Source organism: Desmodus rotundus, chromosome 3 (assembly GCF_022682495.2).
Source record: "Desmodus rotundus isolate HL8 chromosome 3, HLdesRot8A.1, whole genome shotgun sequence".
Classification (NCBI taxonomy): domain Eukaryota; kingdom Metazoa; phylum Chordata; class Mammalia; order Chiroptera; family Phyllostomidae; genus Desmodus; species Desmodus rotundus.
In genome coordinates this window covers 111,617,958-111,643,923 of record NC_071389.1, presented here as the reverse complement: position 1 = coordinate 111,643,923, position 25,966 = coordinate 111,617,958, and the positions used below count along the sequence as shown (strand labels likewise).

Here is a 25,966-nt window from a genome sequence, read left to right as displayed (position 1 = left end):
CCATGTATTTACCTTTACTGGAGAAACTCATATTTTTATATTCTTCATGTTATTGTCTTTCATGGCTTCTTTTTGCTTTTTGCTTTAAGAAATTGAGGTGTAACTGACATATACATATTAGCTTCAGGTGTACAACATAGTGATTCAATATTTGCTTATATTGTAAAATGGTCACCACAATAAGTCTAGTTACCATCTACCATCATTAGTTATAGTTGTTTTTTTATGATGAGAATATTTAAGATTTACTGTTTTAGCAATTTTCAAATAGACAATACAGAATTATTAACTATAGTCACCATACTTTATTTATTTATTTATTTATTTTATAACTGGAAGTTTGTACCTTTTGGCTCACTTCATCCATTTTGCCTGCCTTTTACTTCTGGCAACCACTAACCTGTTCTCTGTATCTATGAGCTCTGTGTTTTTTTCTTTCTTTTTTTAAAATTTCACAAATAAGTGAGATTGGTATTTGTCTTTGTCTGACTTACTTAGCATAATACCCTAAAGGCCTCTTCATGTTATCACAGATGGCAAGATTTCCTTCTTATTTATGGTAAATAACATTCCATTGTAGATATACATACACCTCATTTCAGGTGAAGCCAAGCTGTGAAACTAGGCTGGCTGCTGCAGTGCTCGGCCTGAGGCTCACTGAAGCCAGCTGTTGCTTGTTTGAAATGATTAGGAAGTTGTGAAGCAGGAGCCAAGACCAGCCATTCATATGGAAAAGCAGCTCCCTAGGGATCTCCAAGCCCAGTTAAACAGTGTTAGCCAGGTTGATGGAGTCTCAGAGATGGCACCAGCTTACTAGCTCTGGGTGGGGACGGTTTAGAAAAGGGACAATGGCCTCTGCTCACCTTGATGACACTTCAGTTTCTCCCTGTACACCACTGGTGCCTTTCAAGCTGCTACCCCAGTGCTGGAGCTCAGAGGGAGTGAGTCTGAGTAGGTGAGTCTGTTTGTGCGTTCCTCCAGAAGAACTGCTTGGAGCTCCAGCAGTTTCTTCCACCAACTCAATCCCTGCTGGTTTTTGCAGCTAGAAATTGTGGGGGATTTATCTTCCTGGCACTGGAATCCAGGGCTGGGCAGTCTGGTGTGGGCTGGGACTCCTTGCTCCCAAGATATCCCTCCCAAATTTTTATCTATCACACATGGGTGTGTGACCAGCCCATTCAGCATCTGCGCCTCTCCTACTAGTCCAGATGGATGTGGTTTCTTTAATTCCATAGCTGTCAGACTTCCATTTAACTCAATTTCTGATGGTTCTGCGTGATGGTTGTTGTCTATTTTAGTTGTAATTTTGATGTGGTTTTGTGAAGAGGCGAGCCATGTCTGCCTATGCTGCCATCTTGATTGGAAGTCCCCATGTTCAGCTTTCCATTAAGTAAGTAAATGTTGGCCATTCATTGATTGTAGGAGCTAGCAAAGCAAGCCCAAATTCTGCAGTGCAGGCTGTCAGGAAGAGCAGGAGTCCTCAGGTGAAACTTCTCTGTACACCTCATTTTCTTTAACTGTTTATCCATCAGGGGACACTTAGGTTGTTCCCATGTCTTGACTATTGTAAATAATGCTGCAGTGAACATGGGGGGGGGGTGTGTGGATATCTTTTCAAGTTAGTGTTTTCATTTTCTTCAGGTAAATACCCAGAAGTGAAATTGTTAGATCGTATCATAGTTTAATTTTAAATTTTTTGAGGAACCTCCATAGTCTTTTCCATAGTGGCTGTACCAATTTACATTCCCACCAGAGTTCCCTTTTCTCTACATCCTCACCCAAAAGTTGTCGTTTGTCTTTTTGATAGTAGCCATTTTTAACAGGTGTGAGGTGATCTCATTGTGGTTTTGATTAGCCTGTCCCTGTGATTGGTGATGTTGAACACCTTCTGATGTAGCTGTTGGCCATCTCTGCGTCTTTTTGGAAGAATATCTATGAGGATCCTCTGCAGTTTTTTAATCATATTGCTTGTTCTTTTGCTATTGAGTTATATGATGTCTTTATATATTTTTGGATATTAGCTCCTTACCAGGCATTTCATTTGCAAATATTTTTTCCCATTGGGTAAGTTGTGTTTTCATTTTGTTGATGGTTTCCTTTGCTGTGCAGAGCTTTTAAATTTGATATAGTCCCATTGTTTATTTTTTCTTTGTTTTTACTTTTGTTGTCAAATTCAAACAGTCACCACCAAAAATGGTGGTAAACAGCTTATTGCCTGTTTTCTTCTAGGAATTTTATGGTTTCAGGTCTTATATTCAAGTCTGTTCTTTGTTTTGAGTTAATTTTTGAGTACGGTGTTACTAGTGGTCCACTTCTATTCTGTTACAGGGTGTTTTCCTAACATCATTTATTGAAGAGACTGTCCTTCCCTCATTGTGTATTCTTAGCTCCTTTGTTGAATAGTAATTGACCATATATTTATTGTTTTTATTTCTGGGCCCTTATTCTAATCTATTGATATTTTTAAAAAAGATTTTATTTATTTATTTTTAGAGAGGAGGAAGGGAGGTAGAGAAAGAGGGAGAGAAACACTGATATGAGAGAGAAACATTGATTGGTTGCCCCCTGTGTGCGCCCCGACTGGGGACTGAATCTGCAACCCAGGCATGTGCCCTGACCAGGAGTCCAACCACCAACCTTTTGCTTTGCCGGATGATGCCCAACCAGCCAGTCAAGGCTACTCCATTGATCCACACATCAATTTTTCATGTCACTACCATACTCTTTTGGTATGTAGCTTTGTAATATGGTTTGAAATCACGTACCTCCAGCTTTGTTCTTTTTTCTTAAGATTGCTTTGGCTATTTGGGGTCTTTTGTGGTTTCATACAAATTTTAGGGTTGTTTGTTCTATTTCTGTTAAAAATGTCATTGGAATTTTGAGAGGGATTGCATTGAATCTGTAAATTGCTTTGGGTAGTATGGACATTTTAAAAGTATTCTTCCAGTCCACGAACATGGAATATATTTCCATTTATATGTGTCTTCTTCAATTTCTTTCATTAATATTTTATAGTTTTCAGTAGATAGGTCTTTCACTTCCTTGGTAAGTGTATTCCTACATGTTTTCTTCTTTTTAATGCAGTTGAAAGTGGGATTGTTTTTTTAAGTTCCCTTTCTGATAGTTTGTTACTAGTGCGTTGTCTTTGACTCTGACAGTTTGATTACAAGTTGTCTTAATGCGAATCTCTTTGAGTTTATCTTAGACGTAGTTCTTTGAGCTTCTTGAATTTGAATGCGTTTTCTTTACTCAGATTTTAGAAGTTTTTGGCCAATAATCTCTCTGCCTCCTTCTCTTTCTCTTCTCCTTCTGAGACTCTTTTAACAATGTCCTCTCAGTCCCTTAAGCTCTCCTCCCTTTTCTTCAAGTTTTTTTCCTTTTGCTCCTCTGTTTAGATGATTTCAAATGACCAGTCTTCTTTATTCCTCCTAAGCAAGTCTGCTGTAGAACTTCTCTAGCGAATTCTTCAACTTTGTTATTGTGCTTTTCAGCTCCAAAATTTGTTTGCTTCTTTTCTATAGATTTTCTTTGTTTGTATGCTCATTTCTTCATGCATTGTCGATATTCTCATTTTGTTCACGCATCATTTCCCTGATTTTGTTTAGTTGTCTGTGTTTTCTTTTAGCTCATTGGGCATCTTTGACAGTTATCCGAAATTCTTTGTCAGGCAGTTCATATATCTGCATTTCTTTAAGGTCAGTTTTTGGAGTTTTATTTTGTTCCTTTGGGCCATATTTTCATGTTTCTTTACATGCCTTGTGATCTTTTGTTGAGATTTGGGCATTTAGAAAAACAAACACTTCTCCTAGTCTTTATGTACTGGGTTTGTGCACAGAAGACTTTTAATGATCAGCCCAGATGGAGGTTTTAGGATGTCTCAGGTCTTCTATGACCTCTTTTTGCCCCTGGCATCTGACTGCAGAGCTGCGGCCCTCAGGGACTGTGGTGCTCACCTCTGTGTCTAGGGGCTTTCAGACTCTGATATTGGTCCCATTAATGTTCTGAGGCCGGTGAGACAGAAACCAATGCTTTGGGCAGCCCCAGATACACCAGGACACTGGACACACAGTCCCCTCTTTGTTTCCATGCTGAGGGAAGAGGCCATTGTGGGACGTTTTCTCCTGGTTGTACTGCTTCATGCTGGGTGGGGCGGGGTACAGGTGGGCATGCAAAATGCTGTGAATTTCCTACCCCTTTTGCTAATAGAATCTTTTTAAAAATTAAATATATTTCAAGTACAGCTGACATTCAATATTATGTTAGTTTCAGGTGTACATCATAGCGGCTAACATTTGTATGACTTACGAAGTGATCCTCTGATAAATCTAGTGCTCCCCTAGTGCCACGCATAGTTATTACAGTGTTACTGACTACAGTCCCTATGCTGCACTTCACCTCCTGTGACTTTCTGTAACCACCAATGTGTGCTTCTTAATCCCTTTACTTTTTCACCCGGCCCCCTAACCCCACTCCTGTCTGGCAACCGTCAGTTTGCTCACTGTATCTGTGAGTTTGTTTTTGTTCTGTTTGTTTCTTTTTCTTTCTTTCTTTCTTTTTTTTTTTTTTATATTCTACATATAAGTAGAATCACGTGGTATTTGTCTTTCGCTGTCTGGCTTATTTCATTAGCATAATACCCTCTATGTCCATCCCTGTGGTTACAAATGGTAAGATTTCATTCTTTTTTTTATGGCTGAGTAGTAATCTATTGTATATATACTACACTTTTGTCCAATCGTTATTTATAGATACTTAGGTTGTTTCTGTATTGTATATGGCTATTGAATATGAAGTGTCCTTCTTTGTCTCTTGCTATAGCCTTTGTTTTGTAGTCTGTTTTGTCTTATATAAGTATTGCTAGTCCAGCTTTTATTTTGTTTCTGTTTGTGTGAAATACCTTTTTCCATCCCTTTACTTTTAGTATGTTGTGTCTTTGGATCTGAAGTGATTCTCTTGTAGACAGCATATGTGTGGGTCTCATTTTCTTATCCATTCAGCCACCCTATGCCTTTTGATTGAAACATTTACTCCACTTACATTTATGTAGTTATTGCCATTTTATTACTCATATTTTTGGTATTTCATTGTTCTTCTTACAGAAGTCTCTTTAGCATTTCTTGTAACTCTAGTATGGTGGTGATGAACATCTTTAGCTTCTTCTTGTCTGGGAGCGCGGGAAGGTTGGCTTGGTTGTCTGTTGGACGTGGTGCTGTGGCTTCTGAGCCAGTCACTGGAGCTCTCACAAAGGTGTCCTGGTCCACACGCTGTTGTTACCGCAGTGTCTCTGTAGGGAAAGGAGGGCCTGGAGCTCCCTCGTCTACCATGTTGCTGACATCACTCTCTGTTTCTTTTCTACTCTTATTTTTTTTAATGAATTTCTTAAATGATACAAAACACACACACAAACTGTATAAATCATAATGGCACAGCTGATAAATTTTTAGACGTGAACCCGTTTGCATCCCCAATTGAGAAACAGACGTTACCAGAAGCCCGCACCCCCTTTCCCCTCCCATTCACCACCTTGAGTTTCCCTTTTCAAAAGTGCCTACTGTCCTAACTTCTCTCTGACTTCTAGCCTCATAGATTATTTTTCCTGTTTTTGAATTTTATGTAAATGGAGTTGTACAATGTGAGCACTGTGAAAACTGCAGTATTAGCAAGTACATAGAGACATGTGGACAAGTGCATGTCATGGAAGGTTCAGCTTGATGAATCCCAACACTGAACACAGCCATGTACTCAGCACCTGAACTGACAAAGCGTTGCCAGAATCTCAGAAGTCTCAGTGTGTCCCCTGCAGTCACTGCTGACTCCTCCCCTTATTACTACCCAGGAAAACCACTTTTTACAAAAATTAGTTTTGATTATTTTGTGCTTTTTGGAATTAAACAGTTTTGTGTCTGGCTTTCATTCAACATGTTTATGAGATCCACTCATATTGCTTGTAGCTTTTTCATTGCTGTGTACGTTTCTATTGCTTGGGTGTCCCATAACTTTTTTCCCATTCTGATTTTAATCCACCTTTGAGATTTTGTAGCTTTTGGTTTTGAATAGGGCCGCTATTAGCATTCTTGTGCATGCCTTTTGGTGCACATTCATGCCTATTTATCTAGGGAATGACTGGGTCGGGTCAGAGGATAGGCACACACTTAGTTTCAGTAGAGTCCCCCAGTTTTCCGATGTGGCATACTAAGTGGCGCCCCCACATCGCAGTGTGTTGGAGTTTCAGTAGCGCCGTCTCCTCAGTGACACTTAGCATCGTCAGTCTTTTTAATTTTTTTCAAAGCTCATTTCTTACTTTTTCCAATTTTTTTTATTGTGGTAAAATATACATAACAAAATTTACCATCTTAACTATTTAAAGGTGTACAGTTCAGCGGTAATGGAGACATTCATTATGTTGTACACACATTACTACCATTTACCTCTATAACTCTTCTTATAAACTGGAAGACTATCACTAAATAATAGCTTCCCACTCCACTAATCCTGCAGCCCCTGGCAACCACCAGCCCACTTTCTGTCTGATGTCGGCCACTCTGTGTACCTCATACAAATCGAGTCATGCGTTTTGTCCTTTAGTGACTGGCTGTTTTCCTGAGTATAAGGTCCTCCATCCACGCTGTAGCATAAGCCATTTCTTCTTAACCTACGCATTTACTTTCCAATGTAGATAAGAAATTTTATTTTCAGGTTACTTTTATCAAAAGATAGTCAACTGAGTCCCTCGTTTTCAGTCATTGTACCAGCATCCATGTTATCAACTGAGAGAGAAGTTCTCCCATGCGAGAGAGCTCTGACTTTCTGTAGTGCTCATGGTGTGTTAGTAAAACAATCTGCCGTGAGACACCCAATCTTACTTCTCCCATCCCGTGGGTGTAGGAACAGCTCCAAGGGGAAGGTTCCCTACAGTCTTGGCTCACAACCTCCACCAGTGCTTTCCAGGTTTTCTTCTTCCTGTCATTTGAAGAACACTTAATATTACCACAGCATACCTGGTTTTTTTTCTGTGATGAGTTAGTTGTATTTGCAGGCGGACGTTCTGGCAGAAAGGGCAGAGAAGGTGTAGGCTGCCACAACCACTGTGTGATAATTTCCACTAAAAAAAGAAAAAGAGATAAAAAATAGCACCAAACAGATTCAGTTGCTAAGGAAAGACTTAAATTAGATTTTACAGACCATTTATCCTAAATCAAAACTAAGAATTTTTAATCAAAATTTCATTAATAAAGTAAATTTGTTTTACTCATTTAATTAAAGATATTACTTGAAGTGTTGGATCTTTTGTCTCAGTTTCTCAGGACCTAGAAGGCATGATGGATAAAAGATTGTCAAATGCTGTTTTCTAGGACTCTAGATCTTTAAGGCAGGGGAAGGGGAAGAGCAGTTGGAAGAAGTATCCACCCCCCTGTCTTTCCTTGTTAGTTGCCTCTTGAAGTAGATTTAACTAATGCAAAGAGACAAGACTTCGAACCGTCTGTGGAACAAGCAAGATACAGCAGCTGCAAACAGAACATGGCTCTGGGACCCCCAAAACCACCGGAGATGACCTCCCCTTGCCGACAAAGCCACTCAGACGACCCCCACATTGTGATAGAGGGAGACTGGGACAGCAGCTCCCGGTACGCGGCCAAAGTTCCCCACTTTCCTCTTCTGCCTTCTCTACCTTCAGAGCCGGCACATTTGTTTGTGTGGTGTCTCAGGAATTGGGTGCTGTTTATTCGTTAACTCAGAAACTCATTCCCACCTGTCACTCTTCTGATGCAGGAGCCCGGGGTCCTCTGCTGTGGGGAGGGATGCCACCTACCAGCGGAAGCTCCGGCAAAAGCAGTTGCAGCAGCAGTTCCGGGAGCAAATGGAGAAACAGCAGCAAGTTCAACTATCTGCTCCATCCATTGAAAAGAAGAATCAGGGTTTGTGAGAAGGATAGGAGCAGAGGCTTCAGGGAGGTGTACTCCACCTGGGGACTTCTTGTCAACTGAGTCCCGATCCTCTGCCCAGTGTGGTTTGGTCCCAGACGGAGCTCAGTAGGCCTTCCCTCAAGTTACGCACAGGATAGATGAGTCCAAAAAAATTAAGAGAGTGAAACCCTGACATGTATTCCCCCATTTCTAAAAACACCAAGGAAATGGGCCTTGACAAAACCTGGAACTAGAAATTTCATGGTACAGAACTTTTGCTTCATTTTCTTTGGCTGTCTCTGCGTCACAAAGCCTTTCTGAGCTGACTGTAAGGCAGATTTGCTTATAAAGGTAATGGGGGCTTTGGCAATTATTCATCTATGAGCTTTAGTTTATTTCAGTGTCCACATTCAGTGGGAGCTGCACGTAGAGGTTATTTTCGGTCTTTCCCAGAGAGTAGAAACAGGAAGGGCCAATCCCAGACTCATTGGATTTTTGCCCAGTTTCTCCCTAAGAATTATGAAAAGTTCATAGAAGACTTGGTTTCATTAATAATTCCCTCAGCACTGATGCTGAAATTAATATAGGGGGGAAAAAACAATGTATTTTGGTGGGGATGTTCTTAGTAAGGATTATTCTAGATATTTATTTTGCCATGTATAATGTGCTCCCATGTTTTTGGCCCAAAGTTTCAGGAAAAAAAATCTTTTAATTCAATTTTTAATTTATTTATATTTAGATACTTGTTTTTTGTGTTATAAAGGAATTTTAGCATTTATTTTTGAACATGTTACGGTACAAGAAATTTTATGTAACAAATTACAAAACACAAAAACACATACAAGGTATTTTAGGTACTACCCATGTATAATGAATGTACATCCTTATTCTTCCCTCAAACATTTGGGCTAAAAGTGTGCGTTATACGTGGCAAAATATGGTAGCTTCCAAACCATTGCAGAAGTCTGGGGTGGCGTGTGCGTGGGGGGGGGGGAAGAGTCCTCCAGGCCCTACCCGCGTAACCAGTTTATATTGTTTTTTCTATATCGAATTTCTACTAAAGATCTTCTTGGAACAAGGGTTATAGCTTTAAGAAGTGTTCTAGTAACCCTTCTATTTTTGCCACTAAAGGAGAAATAAACTGTTTCCCCCAATTTGGTAGGAAGAAAAGAGTTTTTAACAGGTAGGACTGGAATGCAGGAATCTTGAGTTCTGCTCCTGGCTGTGCTGTGAACCAGTGTAACACTAGACAGCTCTGCACTTCTGAGCCTGCTCCCTCCAACTGAGGTCTATGGTCTCTCTCTGTGTGAACTGTAGCAGAGCCACTGGCGCCTCCTTTGAAGCACAACACTTCCAAAGCGGAGGGTGCAGAACCACTCACTGAGAGCGACTTCCCTGAAGGTCAGTAGGGGCTAAAGGAATACTAAGTATTAATCAGGAAATACCCATGAAGTGCTTGTAAGTTACTGTGCTGGATACCTCTGGTAGCAACAAACACATTCTACAAGAGGCATAAAAATCCTTTCTGTTTTATAGCCCCATAAAGTTTTAGGAAAAAGAGGACCCAGAATGGATTGATGGCAGTTCTGCCAGTAGCACACATTTAGCTCCTCTATTTCCCTAAGAGGAGCTTCGATGTACTTTTAGGAGTCGGGGATGAAATTCTAAAAACTATCATAGGGCCCTCGTGGCATGGGATTTCCTATGACCTGTGGTTTGCAGTGCTTTATGTGAGAACACTTCCTTGTTTGTCGATGCTCCATTTTCCTGTGCTCTCTGTCCTTGCAGACAGTTTTGAAATATGGGCTATAGCTTCAGATGCAGGGGACAGTGTCATCAAGCCCCTATCTAGACCAGAACCCCACCAGACTGCTGCCACACCAGTCCTGAAGAACCAGATGGTGACCCAGAATGGGACACCACAAAGCCTTTGCTACCAGAATCCACAAGCAAAATCTGAACCGTGGCACCTCCAAACTCCCAACACCAACATAACAGGTAGCAGTTTTAGGAATAAAAATTGAAGGGAGAACCTGGGCTTAAACCTATGAATTTTAAAGAATAACATTCTATTTAAAAAGTAGGATAAAATCATGACAGAGTAATATAAGTGTAACAAACTCAAAACTATCAACTGAACCTAGAAACAAAAACTAAGCAAACAACTAGAACAGGAACAGAATCACAGAAATGGAGATCACAAGGAGGGTTATCAGTGGGGATGGGGAGGGGGGGAAACAGTACAGGGAATAAGAAGCATAAATGGTAGGTACAAAATAGACAGGGGGAGGTTAACAATAGTATAAGAACTGGAGAAGCCAAAGAACTTACATGTATGACCCATGGACACTAAGTGGTGGTGGTGGGGGGATGCTGGTGGGAGGGGGGATGCAGAGGGGGATAAAGTAGAGGAAAAAAATGGGACAACTATAATAGCATGATCAATAAAATATATTTAAAAATAAAAAGTAGAAGATAATTGGTTTGAGAGCCAGAACTTGTCCTTTGAGGTCCCAACTTGAGCCCTTGAGGGTAGTGGGAAGCTCTAGTGCAGAGGTGTCAAACTGATTTTCACGGGGGGGGTGGGGGGGGTACACATCAGTCTTGAGGTTGCCTTCAAAGGGCCGGATATAATAAGGGGTAATTACATTTCTACAGTCCTAAAATTACTTCGGCCCTTTGAAGGCAACCACGAGGCTGATGTGGCCCTTGGTGAAAATGAGTTTGACAGCCCTGCTCTAGCGTGAACGCATCAGAGCTTTTCCAGTGAAAAGTGGGCCATTGTGATTATTGGTGCAACTTGATCTAGACAAGTTAACAGAGGGATGTTTCCTCATAAAAATTTTCAGGTTTAGGTTTTTAGTTTAAATTTGGTTTTTACCTAATACAGTTCAGAAATTACTAGCTGTGAGTTGACTTTAAAACCAAGGGACCTGTATCTTAATAGCTTTTTCTTCCATAGGCAACTGTGATTCCTATAGGAAGAACCAGGACACGAAAAAAAGGAAGATGGATCCATCTTGAAGAAAACTCAGGTCACATCACTGGACTGTCAGAGAAAACTGCTTTTTGGCCATGGAATTACCCATCATTCCTAGGGAATGAGCTTTATTTACAAGGACTCACTCGCTTCATCTTGAACTTTTCCAAAGGCTTTGACTATTGGAGCCTACTGCAGATAAAGCTGAGTAGATGGAAAATAAGGACTTTAAAACAGCTTGTCGCACACTGCAGTAGGCTTTGGGGAGATTAAATACCTTTTCTAGGGCTTTTGAGGCTCTTTTTTATTCCTAACTATTGTTAATAAATGTGTAACTTTTAGGAATCACCAGCGGCTACAAGTAATATAAGCACCAACTTTTCTTTTAAATTTTGTTCATTTCTTACTGTATTTTTTTCCATTACCAATTATTCCCTATATACTCTTTTAAACAACTACCCACATTAAATTATTGTGAGTGATCTCTGCCTTCTTTCACCTGAGGGCACCAAGTTCTAATATTACCCACGTGAGGACTGTTCGTCGTGCTCAGAACAAAGCCCACAGTGGGGTTTTACTGCTGTGCATCAGTCCAGACTGTTATCCTCATCTGTGACAGTTCTCTTGTTTAATTAAGGAAACAATGATCTAAGGCCTAAAAAAGAGATTCCAAGAGCACAAAATCCATTACTTTGTAACAAAATAGAAAATATAAGCAGCTGTTTTTATTTTCCCATTTCAGATATATGACCCACTTGAACATTTTTTTCTGTGGTGCTCCGTAGATGTTTTACAATTCTTTCTCTTAAATAATGAGTTTGCTACTTTGTTTATTTTTTTAAGATTTTGTTTTTAGAAAGAGGGGGAGGGAGAGAAACATCAATGTGTGGTTGCCTCTCACGTGCCCCCTACTGGGGGACCTGGCCCACAACCCAAGCATGTACCCTGACTGGGAATTGAACTGTGACCCTTTGGTTCACAGGCTGGTACTCAATCCACTGAGCCACAACAGCCAGGGCACAAATTTACTTTTTAAGATGCTCTTTCAGCTGTACCTCTCATCTAATCTTGAAGCACTGGCTTTCACTCTTTTTTTTTTTTGGATAATAGACCCATTTGTAGGAAGCAGGAACCTGAGGCAAGGAGCTCTTAATGCACAGAAGGCAGCCAGCCATTTCCACTCCTTGGGAAGATGAAGAGGCAGATTTGGTCACATAGTCATCTTTTGATTTTGATATCCTTACCATCTTCTTCAGAGTAAATACCATCTTTGTCTGCAGCATATCCTCATTTCAGATCAGAACTGCCCCTAAAAAGTTTTTTAAGTTAGGAATCCAGTTATAAATTACACACAAAACAGGTAATGAAATCAAGAGGAACTGGCTGGAAATGAAACCTCACAACTCAACAAAGCAAGTTTGGTTTATTTGAATGGTTTCATTAAATAAGTCTACAAAGGTAACAAACTGAAGCACAAAGTGCAATCTTACAGGAAGCGCAACACCCAGAGTTAGTGCAAAATGTACAATTAACGGCTGCAGAGAAACCCAAAGTTTGAATTCAGTTTATTCATTTTTTAAAACAGTGTACATTGTTAAATAATGTAAGGAAAACATTTATAATTCAGAAAGATCTTTTTTTTAATGTGGAAAAAAGATACTCAAAGTGTACTATTAACAAAAATAATTTAAACATTTCAGTAGCACTAGTTCATTCCTCTAGGCTTCAGTTATTTCATCCACAGGAGGGAAAAAAAAATCAACAGTAAATAAAACCAGTTCTTACTTTTTTGTGAGTGAAGAGATACCAACATTATTAAACCAAAATAACAAACAATGTGCTGCATTTGGTTTGCTCGTTTCCCTAGTAGAAAGTATTGTTTTATTTATCTTAGGTGGTCTGTTTCTTATTTGGCCACCTTCTTTGTTCTAGCCTTACTCTTACCATCTCCCCAAGAATTATAAGCAGAGGATAAGTAAACAATTTTGAAGGAGGGCTTGGAAGCCACGCCCTGTTCATTTCTACATTGCTAAAATCTTCTGCTTTCATTTGTGTCTTTGGGGCCGAGGCTAACTTAAGGAGACAGGGCCCACAAAGGAACAACAGGATAGGAGAGCCAACCATGCTCTTCCTATTGCAATCACTCCTGGGATGTGCTATTGAGGTGGGTAAGAGGTTAGAATATGTCAATTCCCCAACTCAAGAGTCAAGACAAGAAGCACCCCCAAAATTAAGAGTCCTAGCTTCCCCCCGCCCGTCTTCTGAGAGAGTAAAGATCCCAACTTAGCCAATTAGGAGAGTATTTCCTGAAAGCTCTGAAAATAATAGAACTGCCCATTACAACTAGGCATAGCTAAATAATACTGGTTGGTTGCAGTTATTACTTAAGGAGAATATTTGTTAATATGAAATGTGAGAACATCAGCTGCAACTGCAGAAATAAAGGTGGCATAAAAGATGTGATCCTGCAACCATTTGGACATATAGAAGAGCAGGAAGAAAAAGTATTCTTTCCGACAACGCTTAATTCAGATGTAGGTCCACTTTTCGCAAAAAACATACAGTACCCTCAAGCTGAGAAATGCCTGGTACATTTGCAACAAGAGGAAAGCAACCCAAACAGTTCTTAGAGCGACCTTCTCCACCTATGACTTTCCACTATCACGTTTCCCAGCTTCAAAACCTGCTTCCCTTTATATTCAGCCATTTCTTCTAGGTCTGTTCAAGCCCAGCTCAAATGAGTAAGGCTATGGCATCCACTGGCCAGGCATCACGTATCTTCTAAACAAATTATGTTCTCCCACTTTTAGTCTTTTTCTTTCACTTATTGAAAGTTTCTTTCACTTTCACATAGCATCTTACTCTTTTCAATTGCCCGATTTTGCCCCAGCACCCCTCCGCAAACACTTCCTGCTTTCAACCACCGATGTCAACTTAACTTCTCACCCTGCTCATCTGACACCTGCTCTAGACAAAATTGTTAAATTACTTATAAAAAAAAATCTTTCAATTTCCCTTTGGCCTCATCCACTGCTGGGGTCACGTGGACCTTAGATTTCCTTCCATATGCCCTTTGCTGATCTGGGGTCTGATGAGAAGTTGATGCTAATGGCAGAAGCAATATAAGTCCAAGGCACTAAAAAATCCAGCAAGCAATACTGGTTGAACAGAAGTATTCAAGTACAGTAATTTATACAATTTTACATTCACATTTATTTATCTAATACAATGGAAGTACAAAGGAAAAAGTTAAAGTGTCTCAATAAGTAAAGGACAGAGCTAGCTTTTTTTCCCAACTTTTTAAACCTTTCATATTTTCATCTTAAAACTACTGTTGTCCAACAACATTTATATATCACAGTGTTTCCACATCAAAACTGATGGCAAGTTACATGTCCGCAGGGAACTTTTTTTTCCTAATTGCTAATGCTGCAGGCAAAGCTGCTATCATTTGCTTAAAGCACTAATGACCTATCATAAGAAAGGGTTGAAGCCTCAGTCTCCTGGTGTTTTTCTCTGGGTTCTAAAGAGAGAAAAAAAGAAAGGAAAAAAAGTGGGGATTGGGTAGGGGGACAGGGTAGGAGAGAGCCCAATACTTTTTGTCTTGTGGTTTAGATTTTTGAGGGAATAGGGACTTGGTGTGGGTACCCCAAAAAGAGCTCCACCCACTTGAAAATACAGAAGGGTTTTGGTTTTCCCTTGAGCGCTCTAGTAGCTTTCTGATAAAGCCTTTCTCTTTGCTAGCCCTCGCTGTGGGTACAGGGAAACAGGAAAACACAATCTGAAGATGCCCCACCACAAGAAAGTTGCTCTTTCCTTCTTGTCCACTCCAATTGATGGCAAAAGGGGAGGAACACTCTCCTTCCTGAGGGCTCTAAGCAGTACTAAAAACATTCCTTTCTGGCAAGAAATAATCAGTTAAATGCAGCACTAGTAGTTAGCAAATAATCAGTTAAATGCAGCCCTAGTAGTCAGCACTCCCTTCTCCTGCCCCCAAATCTACTCAGTTAACATCTCTAGGTCTGACTAAGTGGTCCTCAGGTTGGAACCTGGGGGATTGCTGATGGATTTCTGCAAATTGCTGATGTTGAAATTTTGTAAGGAGGCAGTCCCCACAGGCTGGAACTGCCCAAGCGGCTGTGGTGTGGGGCCACCCGTCCCACTCCACTGAGTGTTAAAGGGTGGAGCTGGAAAACTGTACTGCTGTGGTGGGCACATAGACTTGGTGAAGTGACCTAGAGAGGTAGCTGATGCGGCAGAGATGGGGGCAGAGCCACCGAGGTTTGAGGTCATGGAGATGCACAGCTGACCAGGTGCAGAGAACTTCCTTGCCATCCCAGGGCCCTGAAAACAAAACAGCTCATTGTAAAGTATGGTATAAGCATAACATGCACGAGTGTGAAAAGGGCGGTACTAAAATACAATTTTACAACCGGGACTGTTGTAATCTTATGAAATCTTTCTATTATTATGGCTCTTCACACTTACCAAACAGGGTGAGAATAACTATTCTGACTGGAAGTGGGTGGTGTCATGCGTGTGTGTATGCATGGGCATGCAGTTCAGGGCATTAAAGGAAAAGGGAAGAAAAAACTGAGTTGCCCGATAGGGAAAGAAGGATACAGGGAAGGAAAAATTAAAGGATACCTGGGTTGGTTTTTTTTTCTTGTTTTCCTAAACGTGTTAAAATTAAACAATTAAACACTAAAGAAGGCCATGGCCTGAAATGTTAAGCACTGGGCCAGGTAGTTTCTATCATCTCCAACCCAGATGTGCCAAGTGACACAAAAGGGAAAACTTACCTCGTAGTTTGTATGTCCTTTGCTTCCTCTCCTGCCTGAAAGATTCATGGCATCACGGGCCCAATTGTCTACCAGCTTGTGCAGGTCGTCTGTGAACGTGCCCTTCCTGCTGGAGGTCAGAGCAGGAGGCTGAGCTTGGGCAGCTTGGCTGTTCACTGTTCCCCCAACAGTGTTTGTGCTGCTGGTCCCTAGAGTTAGAAGAAGCAACAGAATATAACCATTAAAAGGAATTTGGAATTTAATGAATGGGAAAAGCGTCACAGAATGATGACTGGCAAGCCACAGAATGGGGAGAGGATGGACAGGAAGCCATGCAAGAAAGGAAGGAAGAGTCCAAGGTCTTACTTAGCCAATGCTTTGGCAGAACAGGTAACGAAACCAGATTCTCTTCAGGAGCTGCAAGAAGGCTAAATAATTCAGGATGATGGACAGCACAAAGGGCAGGGGCCTCTGTCAGCCCAATCGCACAGCATCTCAGAGTACTGAAACTTACTGCCAGAGATCGCTCCTAGGATCGTATTGATGAGGGAGGTGTGGGATGGTCAGGGAGGCTAGTTACTCTAGAATGTTGTGGAACGCAGGGGAAAACAAGGTGATTTCTTGAGCACTGGGGCAGGATTCAAGTAGGAGTTACAGAAATGCAAAAATAGGTGCTTGCCCAGGAAAAGAAAGTTTCCCAAACCACACTGACACTGGGATAATCGTTAGCCATTCTCTAGTAGAAAGAGGTGGTAAGAGAAACAAACAGCAAGCTCTGTTCAAAAAACTTTCATCTGGACCCATAAACACAAATTTGTAAACATAAACTTGGGAGGAATTAAGGCTTCAACCTCTCCCAATTTCCTATGAGTAAAGGCCCGAGATAGCTTGTGAGTTAAGTTTATTGTGTGCCTGTATCTTTCAACTCCAGGAAGTCAAGCTATTCCTGAAGATGACCTAAGTTTCAACTGGTTCGAGGATTCTCAGCCCTTCCACCCCCACCTCTTCCCAGAAGAGCAAGCACTCTCATGTGGAAGCAATGGGAACATTCAGCTGAGGTAGGAATGCAAACGGGAGGAGGAAGCTTTGAGGTATGATGAAGGAATTCTATTTCTATGGTTTGATGAGAAAGAAAGGAGTCTGTATCCTGCCTGATTTCGGCTCTGCTGGAGGGCACACTGAAGATAGTACGGAGAGGCAAGTTTTAGGGAAGAGGGAAAGAAGAGTCATGGTCTTGTATTTTTACTCTCATCCCCACTTTCTTACCAAGTTTCACATTTGCTGCAGAATAAATAAAAGGCACTGAAGTTGTTAGCCACTAGGCCTTAAGATATCCGAGGAATGCTGGGGACTCAATAAACGCATACATCTTCTGGCTTTCAAGGTCAAAGCAGCACCAGAGCGCAGCAGCATACCTGAAGCAACTCTGCCATTGAAAAGCCCTTTATAATCCGTCACTGGCCTAGTTTATACCACACTACCCAGGGAATGGCACACACAAGCATGTCTGTACTTGAGTAACAGCTAATTCTGAGGTGAAGCTGCAGAGGAAGGTCACATGCTTCTTAACACCAAGGCAAGACATGGAACTGCTGCAGTGCGTGTGTCAGTTCCCTCTCGGTGCCCGCTGGAGCCACAGGGGCTGCTATTGCACACACAGTGTGAAGGGAAGACTCATTTCCCCGACGGTACAGGACACCCAAGTGGACAAGTGGACAAGCACAGGAAACAGCCTCCTCGACTCACAGGAGGGAGACAGTGGTGGGGTGGGAAGCAGAGGCAGTGAGGATGGCAGTAGTGATGGTGAAACCCAGAAGGCAAGCGATCGCATGCATGAGGACTAGCATCCTGCTTGAGTGATTACTGCTTGGTGAGCTTCAAGAGACGATCAAAACAAAAACAGAAATCATCCCAGGTGAGCAGAGCTGTCAAAAGCCAAACACAAGAAGCTCTGTAGAGGTGAACACAGAGTACTCACAAAGCTCGTGCTGGGAGTCACACCTCTCTAGTCTCATGCTTGTCTCCTTTCATGCTGTGAGGCCCCTTTATAACCAAGTTTAATTTTTTATTTTTAATCTACATTATACAATACTGGACTCTGAAAGTGGGGCTTATACCACAAGGAAGAGTCAACCAAACAGCTGACCTTCTTATACTGGCTTCTGAAAACAGACCTTCTCCTTAAAGAAGGAAATAAAACATCCCTTTCTGACCAGAAAGTAACTCCTGGGAAAAGCTGACTATAAAAACTAGGAGAACATGTAGTGCATTTAGTCCATTTTAGTAATAAAGTATTTAAGAACATCTGTAATACAAATACTTCTGAGAACACCATGTGCCTTCCAGCATATACTGACTTACCTCTAAACCTTTCTCAGTTCTGCTGAAAACATCTCAAAAGTAGATTATGCTTCACCACCAAAAATCTGTTTGTCCATTTTCTTGTGCCATACCTACCCCCATGTTGCCAGAGCCTAGTAATGACAACCTATTAGTAGCCACAACTTACTGCCCAGTATATCCCAAGTAGAATGTTTTCTGATTGACCCTCTAGGTGGCCTGCAGGGTTGGTGAACCGTCTGTACTTTAATGAGAGGCCATGAATCTAAGAAGCCAAACTCTACAAAATCATGTTTCTTGCCTCACCGAACTAGCAGAACTGTATGCTTTGACCACTGCTGATTTTCCAGTGGCTGGTACCTATTTGCTGACTAAAGAATTCTTTCTCAAAGGACTCAGGAATCCTTGGTCTCTGTGTGCATATTCATGGGTACACCAGCCATAACTGTCACAGAGGTAGGCTCACAGGGGTCACCACTGAAAACACTTGACTGTGAGGTGATTTCTTAATCTGGAAGGACAGCCACTGGTCAGCAATTAAGCATGTTAAAGAATATTAGAAAAGGGTGCAGAACTAGAGAGATGGAAGTTGGGAATCAGTGAGTTGTGAGGCTTCGAGGTTCAAAGAGCTCATGGATAATAAGCTTGGCAATTAAAGACCAAAAATAACAGAAAAAAAAGATAATTACTACAGAGCTGGTTGCAAGGACAGACTTTTTTCACCATCTTCCCTGAAGCACAAAGAGAGAGCAATGTGTTAAAAATAAAGAAACATCAGTGTAAAATATTTAGAATCTCCAAACAGCACATAAAGTCCCAGCAAGAGAAAGCAGGAGGGGAGACAGACTGGTAGGACCTGGAGCCCTTGCCAGAGATGTAGTTCTATGGGATGTACCTTCCTGGCTGTTAGCCTTAACTCGGTTATCTAATGGACTGTGGTACCTGGCTGACCGAAGCTGAGTTTCCATACCCAATCTTTGTATCTAAAACAGTAACGCCCTGCGCATCAAGGTTCTGGGATGGGGAGGTACTCCAGTGTCTCAGAACTCACTGCTTGAATTTCAAATACCCAAGCAGTCTTTCCACTGACCCTGTCCCACTTTCTGTTTCTCCTGCTGGGTTATTAAAAAGCACTCAATTAAATGCATTAGCAATTCTATCACAGTAGGCTGACAGTACCATTTTGCAGTTGTCACATAATTTAAATTGGCTAATATATTTCCACATCCTAGACATAGACACTAACGCTTTCCCCTCTAGAAAGATCTCTAAAAAGTATATGGAAAACAAGCAACTTCTGAACATAAATAAAGCATTAAGGCAAGCCATGCTTCTAAACCATTATCTAGTTTGAGAGCATAAAATAATGCATTCAAAACTATTAAGACCTCCATGCCTATAAACACCAGTTTTTTGTTCTCACATTTGCTTTAAAACTGCCTCTTGAAATTCATTCACCAAGGCTTATAAAATATATACTGATGTGCCTTCAACAGATGTCGGGCCTCTCATTTTAGACCCAAAAGGAAGAGGTAAGAGTTAGTATTTTGGAACACTTTCATTTGAACAACAGTGTAATACCACCTACCTTTAACAGTGTGATGAGAATTTACTGAACTACTTTGAAGTGGTACCTGTCAGATTACAAAATGCCTTGGTTCTCGTTATTCCCTCTTAGACATTTCAGGGGATATGACATAGGCCAGACATGTCACATTCTGCTTTGAAACACTTGTCTCCTCCTATTAATGTCTTTTCATCTTTCTAGCTGGACATATAAATTAAGTGCTTATTTAAGTGTCAAGATGCTAATATGCTTGGTCCAGCCTAGTTTTACCAGAAAGTTATTGATCTGAATGCTCAAAAATCACACATGCTTGGAAAACTCCCAAATTGGCTAATGTCTTCCACATCCTTTGTCAAATAGTTCTGGACTAGGGATGTGTGGGGGAGGCCCAACGGCCTCAGAACTATACTCAGAAAGAATGACGGCCTCTTAGCACATGCATTTAACAAGCACTTCAATAACCACATCAGAAGTTTGAGGCCTTAACAGAGATCTTTACCTAAATTCTAGCAAAAGATTTTCTATTTGAGCCCTATTTTTGTTTATTAAATTTTATTTCAGTATCCATTTACTGATGACCATGTGCCAGGCAGGCAGTGGCCAATCATAGGGAAATGTGCACTTCCCCAGTGCTGCCTGTTTCTGTATACACGACTTAATCTGATTTGTACAACCCTAGAAGAAAGACAGGCATCATCTCCATTTCACAGACGGGGAAAATGGGCTGGAGATTTTGGGTGACTTGCTATTGTGTCTTGTCTTTAAGAAGAAAGCTGAAGCCCTGGCTGCTGTGGTTCAGTGGATTGAGTGCCGCCTGCAAAACAAAGGGTCACCAGTTCGATTCCCAGTAAGAGCACATGCCTGGGTTGCAGGCCAGGTCCCCAGTAGGGGGATGCACGAGAGGCAACCACATATTGATGTTTCTCTCCCTCTATTTCTTTCTCTTTTCCCCTCTCTCTAAAAGTAAATAAAATCTTAAAACAAAGAAAAATGAAGAAGAAAGCTAGAAAATCCCAGCAATTACTGTATTTTGCTGTGAATAACACGTACTGTTTTTGCCCTAATTTTTGAGGGAAAAATAAGGATGCGCATTATACATGGATAGTACCTGAAATATCTTGCATCTATTCTTGTGTTCTGTAATTATTTGTTACGTAAAACTTCTTCTACCATAATATGTTCAAAAATAAATGCTAAAATTCCTTTATAATACAAAAAACAAGAATCTAAATGTAAATAAATAAAAAATTGAATTAAAAAATTAAAACGAAAGTTTTTTCCTGAAAGTTTGGACCAAAAATGTGGGTGCACACTATACACGGGAACACATTATACATGGCAAAATACAGTAAGTTAAAAAGACCATTTTCACATGCAGGTGCTTGGATTTGGTCTTAATAGAATAAATGCTTTATGAAAATAACTACACTGAAACCCTTTCAACCTCTAATTTTATGAAGTTAGAAGACAGTGGTGGTGAAAGGATTCAATGAAGAAATTCTAGCATCTTTCAAATGACAGATGGTTAGGCTTGATTAGAAAAAAATTCCAACCTCTTCTGAAAAATAGGGTAAAACTTTTACCTGCTGCCAGAATCTAAGTGCATCAGTAGTCAAGATGCTTTCTGTTACTTCTAATGACAAAGCAAGGGGCAGTACTGAACAGGACTATGAAGTTCAGTCTTCATTATTCTAAAGGAACCAGCAGTCTATGTAGCCCGACACTGTATCTTCCCTGTTATGGATCTATAAAGAAGCAATTCTACCAGAAAGTTGTTTTGAAGTTTATAGAAACCTGTTATCATTTCTACATCTTTTATCATAATAACACAGGGACCCAAACTTCTGAGGGTAACAGTTCAGCCAAGCCACCGAGTAGATGATACACAGAGACAAATGAAAATGAACTGCATGAAACAGCAGATCCAAGCAGCAGAAAAACAAGGACGAGGAAGGAGTAAAGGTGTACACACAAAGAGCCAAGCAGGGCGTACTCAGAAATCGGGTCCTCCTGCCACCAGGTTTGAATGTCACCTGCTCAGATGCACAGTTAAACTTCGCACAGCCTGTGAGAGGGGAGAAACAGGGAATAACAGAGAGAAGAGACAGAACACAACTACATGATGTTAGAAACTGGAGGCTGGAGTGGTGAGATGCGCTACAATGGCACACAGAAGAACAAGCTTCTAGGGAAAGGTCAGATATACAGGATAGGAAAATTAGGCCTCAATTCCCTCCATCTGCAAAAAGCCGAAGCTTTTCACAGTGGGAATAATGCTAGTTTGCACTCTTACCAACAATCCATTTACCTTGTGAAGAGGCAACCTAATCTGTAATTTCAACAACACTGTGGCATGGCAAAAGCGCCTAAGCTAGCTATCCATATGGCCATGTTTCTTCCTATTCTTTTCTACCCAGACACCCACCTCCTTAACATTGTTCCAATGTTACTAGAAGTTCTTTCTTCTTCAGGAATGTTTTGAATGATCATTAATAAAACTATATTTGAAAAGTAGATTATATATATATAAATAAACTGAATTGTAGGACTATTCATCTTAGTATGCTACTGCCATACTTAGAAGTTTAAAAAGTCTACACTGGCAAATCCCAAATGAGTTCTTCATATAGGTCACAGACACAACTTTTTGCTGGAATCCCTTGAAAATGAGCTATTTCACCTGATGGAAGTGCTGAGTGCACCTAAGCTAATCACCACCCCCACCCATTCAGCCCAAAGATCCTTGGAAGTGTACAACATCCAAGCAGTGATCTGGTCAGGTGCTCTTCCAACCCATCTTAGCAACAGGTTCCTCATCAGGCTTCTTTGTCCTGGATATGGCAATATCTCATTTTAATGTTTTTGGAAGATGATGGTTTCTTTACTTTCTTACCTTGACCTGGAGCAGAAAGGCTTGGTACTGAAATGGCACCATCACTGGTGAAGGCTGAATAGAGGTTGTCACTGGAGGGAGATGGCTTAAGAGGCTGTAACAGCTGATTCTGCCCAGTCTCTGGGATGTTGCCAGGAGGGTGGAGGGTTTGCTGGGGGTGTAGGACTGAAGCTGCACTCTGACCAGACAAATTACCTGCCAGAGGATAAAGTGGCATAAGGAAACCTGTATACCTTTCCCAATGCACTTAGTAGGTACTGTCCTTATTCCTCCCATTTGTATCACTGAGTGATTAATGGGTCAAAAGCTATAAATAATGAACCAACAGGAGGGGAAGTGAGGAATGACATGAGCGTGAACAGTTAATAGGGCTACAGAAAACTATCCTGAGAGATTTTTAGCTTTAGATAACCTAGATGGTTCACAAATCTGACCTGAGTAAGAAGGCTAGAATAGGTAGTAGATATAAGAGAATCGCATTTTGCAGTTCTACAACTGCCTCTTTCACCCTACGATAGAACACTGAGTTGGATCATGATACAAGTAAGTTTGGCAAGCAGTGCCTGCTCAATTTTTCTTGTAAGCAGGTGTCAAATCAAGTACAAAAGAGGTATCAAAAAATGAGGTAGGTGACTACAGTAATGCATATTTAAAATTATTCTTGGTAGCTGGCCTTCAATCACTAGTCAAGTGTCTTGAAATTAATTTCTCCATTTCCTAGTAACTACTGGAATAGAAGTCCACTCCAAAAAATATGTCTGAATAAGCTGATATCCCTATAATCACATCTCTACTACTGAATTGTTTCGAACATGCTAGAGAAAATTTTGGGTCTCTAAAAGCTTCCGGGGAATGGAAAGCTGCTAAGGAGTTTGCAACTACTCTCCAACATATTTATATTAGACCTAAAGAGCAAATATGAGCATAAACTATTTTGGACTTTTTCATTTTTCAACTAATTACCTGTTAACATTACCATAATTATACCAAAGGGTAAATAAAAACTGTCTATCACAATCAAAATAGACATTTTTCATTATAGGTTATGATTTAACTATCTTTTCAATTACAAACACTGGGAACTTCTTTATTCCAATACAGGTAAAATGACATAAAAACTTTGACCAAGGAAATTACCCTTAAGACATACTCAAATACCTATATGAAATTTATATTCATTCCAGTTGCAATTATGACCTAGTTGCATTCATTAAGAGAAAGAACTTAACTGAACCTTAATAAGTAGAAATCAATGTATTTTCTTCCAACTGCCCAAGAGTTTGGGGAAATATATGAGGTATGAGTTACATTTAGCAAATATAAATGTAAGTAAAAGCTAAATGTTTTATCCTTAAGAACAACTATAAATAAAGACTACAAATAGACAGCAATATAGATTACAATGGAACAGGCCATTGTACTTACCTAGTCTACTTCCATAGACTAAAAAAGAGGTACTATGTATATGGGGGAATAGAGATTTCAAGGAAGTAAGAATATTAGGAAAGTCAATCAAACTCTTTTGGAATTTAACAAAGATAACAAATGTTCAATGGGTTATATTTGCGGTTGGAGACAGAAACAAAAGACAGGACAGACATGGCTGAACTGGTCCAGGGCTGTTTACCTGAAAGCTGGGGGCTTTTATTCCCCAAGGAAGTGTTGCGACTAGATTTGCTGCTTTTGCTTTTAGTGGGTCTCCTTCTTCTCCCTGAAAGGGGGGCAGCCGGGGGAATAATGACAGCAGGGGGAACCTTGCCCAGTTTGGTGTACAAAGATTCAATTTCATGCTTCTGGCGACTTTGCAGGTCCTGAATCTCTTTAAGATGTCTGTGAAAGATAACCAAATATAATTCAAAAATATTACAACCACCTTTGTTCAAACAAGAATTAACCACATATTCTTTAACCTCCATTCAAGTATTTACATACTTCTGAATCTCTTCCTCAGCTGTACTTAATCTAACTTCTACTACCATGAGATTCTATTTTGTCAACTCATCTTGCTTGCCTCCATTATTCAAGCCAAAATCCAACAAGTTCCCAGCCAACGAATGGTTCATGTGTTAGGAGAAAAAGATTTCCTGGCTTTTGAGGCTATACACAGGAGTACTGAATTTACTACTCTGATTTAGTTTGTTAAATATGACCTGCAAAACCTCCCAAAATAATCTACATTAGGTTAATAGTGATTTAATAAAATAATATAGTAACAATAATATAAAGATGCTAACGAAGTTCTATTAACTAGAACTGCCGTGGATCCTTATGAGTACAGGAGACCCAATGAGAACTGTATTCATAACTACGTATCACCCTCTCTTTGAAAGAACTGAGACATAAGCATACTGCAGTAAAAAGAATGCTAATACAGGCACCAGAAGTTAGGTCTTAATTCTACCATTATTCTTTTGTAAGAGAAAACATACTTACTTTTCTCGTAGTCGTCGCAGCTCTAACTTTAAGTCTTCATCTTCAATATCTGACTCATTGTCACTACTCATGTAAGAGGAATTGAGTGAATTACTAAGGCTTTGACTTAGATTTTGGATAGGAAGGCTCCTTGAGCTCAGTTGATGGGGGGAGTGTGGGCTACCTGAACCATCATCCACATCCCTACTTAAGAAGGCAGCCTCCACATCAGAAGATGGCCCATTCAGATGTGAAGGCTCTGATAGTTCAGGTTTTTCTTTCTTTGGTATCACAGCAGGAAGAACAGCTTGTTCCAAATCCACAAAAGGAGGAGATTCCATTGGTCCCTCTTTCTTTGCCTCAGTGATCTTATCTTCAGTTCTTGATACAGAGAAACGACCTACTTTGTTTGCTGTTGTTGTCACCTGAAAACGTCCAACCTTGGTAGGCTGCCCAGTTTCTGACTTTGCTTCTGAGGCAGGAGTTTTGTGGACACCATCTGGTATATCTGAAGAGACACCATGGATGGTTATCCCATTAGGGCCTGGCTTCACCAGGGTATTCTCTGGACTACTACTTGATAGCACTGAAGACTCTGAAGTGCTGGATTCAAAATGAACAGACTTTGCATCTTCTGACTTATTTTTACCCTCTTTCTGGGCATCATCCATTGCAACTGAAACCTGATAGATAGAGACCAAAGTGAGATTTTTTAAAAAAGGCCCCAATATTTAATTTTTAGAATGGACCATAAAAAAAAAAAGAATCACTTTAGTTCCTAGCCAGTTAGTAGGCTGATTATTTGTTTACATAGTCCCTCTTTTTTTAAAAAAAAAAGATTTTATTTACTTATTTTTAGAGAGAGGGGAAGGAAGAGAGAAAGAGAGGGAGAGAAATATCAATGTGTGGTTGTTTCTTGCATGCCCCCCACCAGGGACTTGGCCTGCAACCCAGGCATATGCCCTGACTGGGAATTGAACTGGCGACCCTTTGGTTCACGGGCTGGTACTTAATCCACTGAGCCACACCAACCAGGGCTTAGTCCCTCATTTTTCATTGTGAAAGTAAGCAGAATACCATTACAGAGAA

At 40.5% G+C, this 25,966-nt stretch overlaps 2 protein-coding genes across 20 annotated transcripts in view; one reads left to right on the top strand and one right to left on the bottom strand.

The window, feature by feature from the left end:
• Window positions 1-11,366, top strand: part of RAD52 (RAD52 homolog, DNA repair protein) — a 33,871-nt gene extending 22,505 nt beyond the window's left edge. For all 5 annotated transcript variants that reach the window (XM_024566742.4, XM_045196900.2, XM_024566684.3 and 2 more), the window contains exons 8-12: window positions 7,429-7,625; window positions 7,771-7,916; window positions 9,222-9,305; window positions 9,693-9,902; window positions 10,867-11,366. In XM_024566742.4, coding sequence (XP_024422510.2) covers window positions 7,429-7,625; window positions 7,771-7,916; window positions 9,222-9,305; window positions 9,693-9,902; window positions 10,867-10,928 — 699 coding nt within the window. In that variant the 3' untranslated portion in view covers window positions 10,929-11,366. The remainder of the gene's footprint in view (window positions 1-7,428; window positions 7,626-7,770; window positions 7,917-9,221; window positions 9,306-9,692; window positions 9,903-10,866) is intronic.
• A 922-nt stretch (window positions 11,367-12,288) lies between these two features.
• Window positions 12,289-25,966, bottom strand: part of WNK1 (WNK lysine deficient protein kinase 1) — a 144,781-nt gene continuing 131,103 nt past the window's right edge. For all 15 annotated transcript variants that reach the window (XM_024567251.3, XM_045196995.3, XM_045197056.3 and 12 more), the window contains 5 exons: window positions 24,899-25,560; window positions 24,093-24,295; window positions 22,466-22,660; window positions 15,687-15,874; window positions 12,289-15,228 (listed from right to left, as the gene is read on the bottom strand). In XM_024567251.3, the coding sequence (XP_024423019.1) occupies window positions 14,911-15,228; window positions 15,687-15,874; window positions 22,466-22,660; window positions 24,093-24,295; window positions 24,899-25,560 (1,566 nt within the window). In that variant the 3' untranslated portion in view covers window positions 12,289-14,910. The remainder of the gene's footprint in view (window positions 15,229-15,686; window positions 15,875-22,465; window positions 22,661-24,092; window positions 24,296-24,898; window positions 25,561-25,966) is intronic.